General features: G+C 46.7%; 1 protein-coding gene across 2 annotated transcripts in view; it reads right to left on the bottom strand.

Annotated features, from left to right (window-relative positions):
* The window catches only part of Tmem266 (transmembrane protein 266), a 112,919-nt gene that overhangs the window by 59,470 nt on the left and 51,136 nt on the right, over positions 1-2,313 (bottom strand). For both annotated transcript variants that reach the window (XM_021173267.2, XM_029481173.1), the window contains exon 2: positions 849-982. In XM_021173267.2, coding sequence (XP_021028926.1) covers positions 849-886 — 38 coding nt within the window. In that variant the 5' untranslated portion in view covers positions 887-982. The remainder of the gene's footprint in view (positions 1-848; positions 983-2,313) is intronic.

Below are 2,313 nucleotides of genomic sequence, written 5' to 3'. Positions count from 1 at the left end.
TGTGTGTGTGTGTGTGTGTGTGTGTGTGTGTGTGTGAGAGAGAGAGAGAGAGAGAGAGAGAGAGAGAGAGAGAGAGATCTTTTTCAATCCCTTGATTGTGTGTCCAGCCACACGACTTGGTTTTGGTCAATGGGACGACAGTAGGTATGATACCAGCAGACACATGAGGAGCATCTGTACTTTCTGTCTGGCTCTTATCCCACCAATGTCAGCAGTAGAGAGTGACCAGCCTAGTCAGTTGGATGAATAGAGACACACTGACTGGAGTCTATTCTCCCCCTGTTCTGCCGGCAGCTCAACAACAAGGCCCAACAGTGAAGGCCAATCCCAGGGAAGATCAGCAGACCCATCTGGATGATTTTGTGACCCAGCCGTGTGATCTCGTGTTGTGCCGTGTTGAGGAGGGTTGTCCCAGAGCATGACAGTAGCACAGAGAACGCAGCCATGAGCCAGCATGCTTCTGATGACTCAGGAGCCAGACACACAGTGAAAGAGGCTGGGACAGCATAGTGTAATGGAAGGAGTGTTGTTTTTCTCTCGGTATTATTTACCAGTGAGTTGCCAGACAGAAAATAAATTGCCACCTGACTAGTTACCACACTGACACGTGTTAAGATCAAGTGCTTTGTCCATATGGCAGCTTGGGTTTTCGGAACTGAAACAAACTCTCATTTAGGAGGCCTCTGCCTGGTTTCATAAAGCCTGCTTTTAGGGACCTTCTCGTGATTTTTACATTTCCTTGTTTTATTCTGAGGTTTGCTTCAGATGTCTGAAGTAGCAGACCTTCATCTTGTGAGAGACTCACAGCGACGTTCTGGGTCTGGAGAGCAGGTTCTGATGGTACTTACTGTGGATTGGTCATGTTGAAAGATGTAACCAAAGCCATGGCTTTTCGTGATGTCTAGTGGGGCTCAGCTGTCCTTATGTCTGATCTTAGCATTTCCAAGTGGGGCTTTTACAAGATTCATGAAAATAGAGTACCCTGAAATGATAAATGGGGATTTATTATCTTCAGATGCCAAAGCGAATTCCTCCTAATCTCATCTAAAAATGGAGTGCTTAGCACTGCCTCCCATATAGTGCTGTTCTTGCTGGCTCTGCTGAATGGATCTTTCCGGTAATGCCGTGGAGTGGTAGTTATAGGGGCCGTGCTTCTCCATCCCCAGCCCTCCAGGCTTCCTCATTTACCCATGTTATTCCCACTAAGCTACTATCCAATGTGACAGTGCCACAGAGGAGTCCTCTGTGTGCCGGTACAGCCTGCAGAGAGGACACAGGCAGACAGAGACTCTGTTTCTGGATGTTTTCAGACAAGCTACGGTGGAGGTTGTACAAGGGTCATCCTCTTGTAGGCTGCACTGTGCTACAAACTGCTGTTCCTACAATAATTTCTCACAGGATAAAAACCTCATTCTCCTGACCCGAAGCTGCTCAGAGGAGGCTCAGCTAGAGAGACAAAGAAAGGGAGACATCAGCTATACCACACAGGAGGGAAGGACTCTCAGGATGGGGAACACACACCTGGCCATCAACAAGGAGCTCAGACTCATGGTGTAGGAGGAACCCGGGAAAGGGATAGATTCTGAGTGACCGGAAAGGAGATGAGAGCTCTCTAGAACTGTGCAGAGCTCAATACAGAAGTCATTCGAAACCAGAGGTTAACAGGGAGGACAACGGGTTCAGACACAATAGAGAGTTCAGACACAGTAGAGAGGTCTAAACATTAAACAGAGGACACTCCCTAACAGTATTGGGGGGGGGTCTATATATTAAGTTATACAGTAGGTACTATAAAATTCACTACCCCACCATGCACATTTAATCAATCCCAACTTCCCCTTCTCTTCATAAGCATTCTCACAATGTCTTCCTGGCACTGAGAGAACTGAGGCGATCCCCACAGTGGGGGACATGGTGTTGGAGCAATAGCCATCTGGTCCACAAGCATGAGGCAGAGAGAGAAATGACTAGAGATGGTGTGGGCCTCCAGTGACAACCTCCTCCAGCAAGGCCACACCTCCTAATCCTTCCTAAACAATTTCACCTATTGGGGACCAAGTATCAGACATATGAGCCTATGAGGTCATTGTCACTCAAATTACCACAGTTAAATTCCTCCACCTCTCTCCTTTTCAGTCTTCTTTATGTCTTCTCTGTTTTTTTTTTTTTTTTTTTTTTTTTTGTTTCTTTCTTAGCATCTGTCTTAGCTATCTGGTTTCTTTGATTTTTCTACCCCTCTTCTGTGATCTCCCCTGAGTCTTAAGTGTGGGTGTGTGCTGAAGGTACATCAACCCCACAGGCATTTTGGATGTC

Source organism: Mus caroli, chromosome 9, assembly GCF_900094665.2.
Source record: "Mus caroli chromosome 9, CAROLI_EIJ_v1.1, whole genome shotgun sequence".
Lineage (NCBI taxonomy): Eukaryota > Metazoa > Chordata > Mammalia > Rodentia > Muridae > Mus > Mus caroli.
The sequence above is the reverse complement of the archived record's forward strand: the minus strand, read 5'-3'. Positions and strand labels throughout refer to the sequence as shown.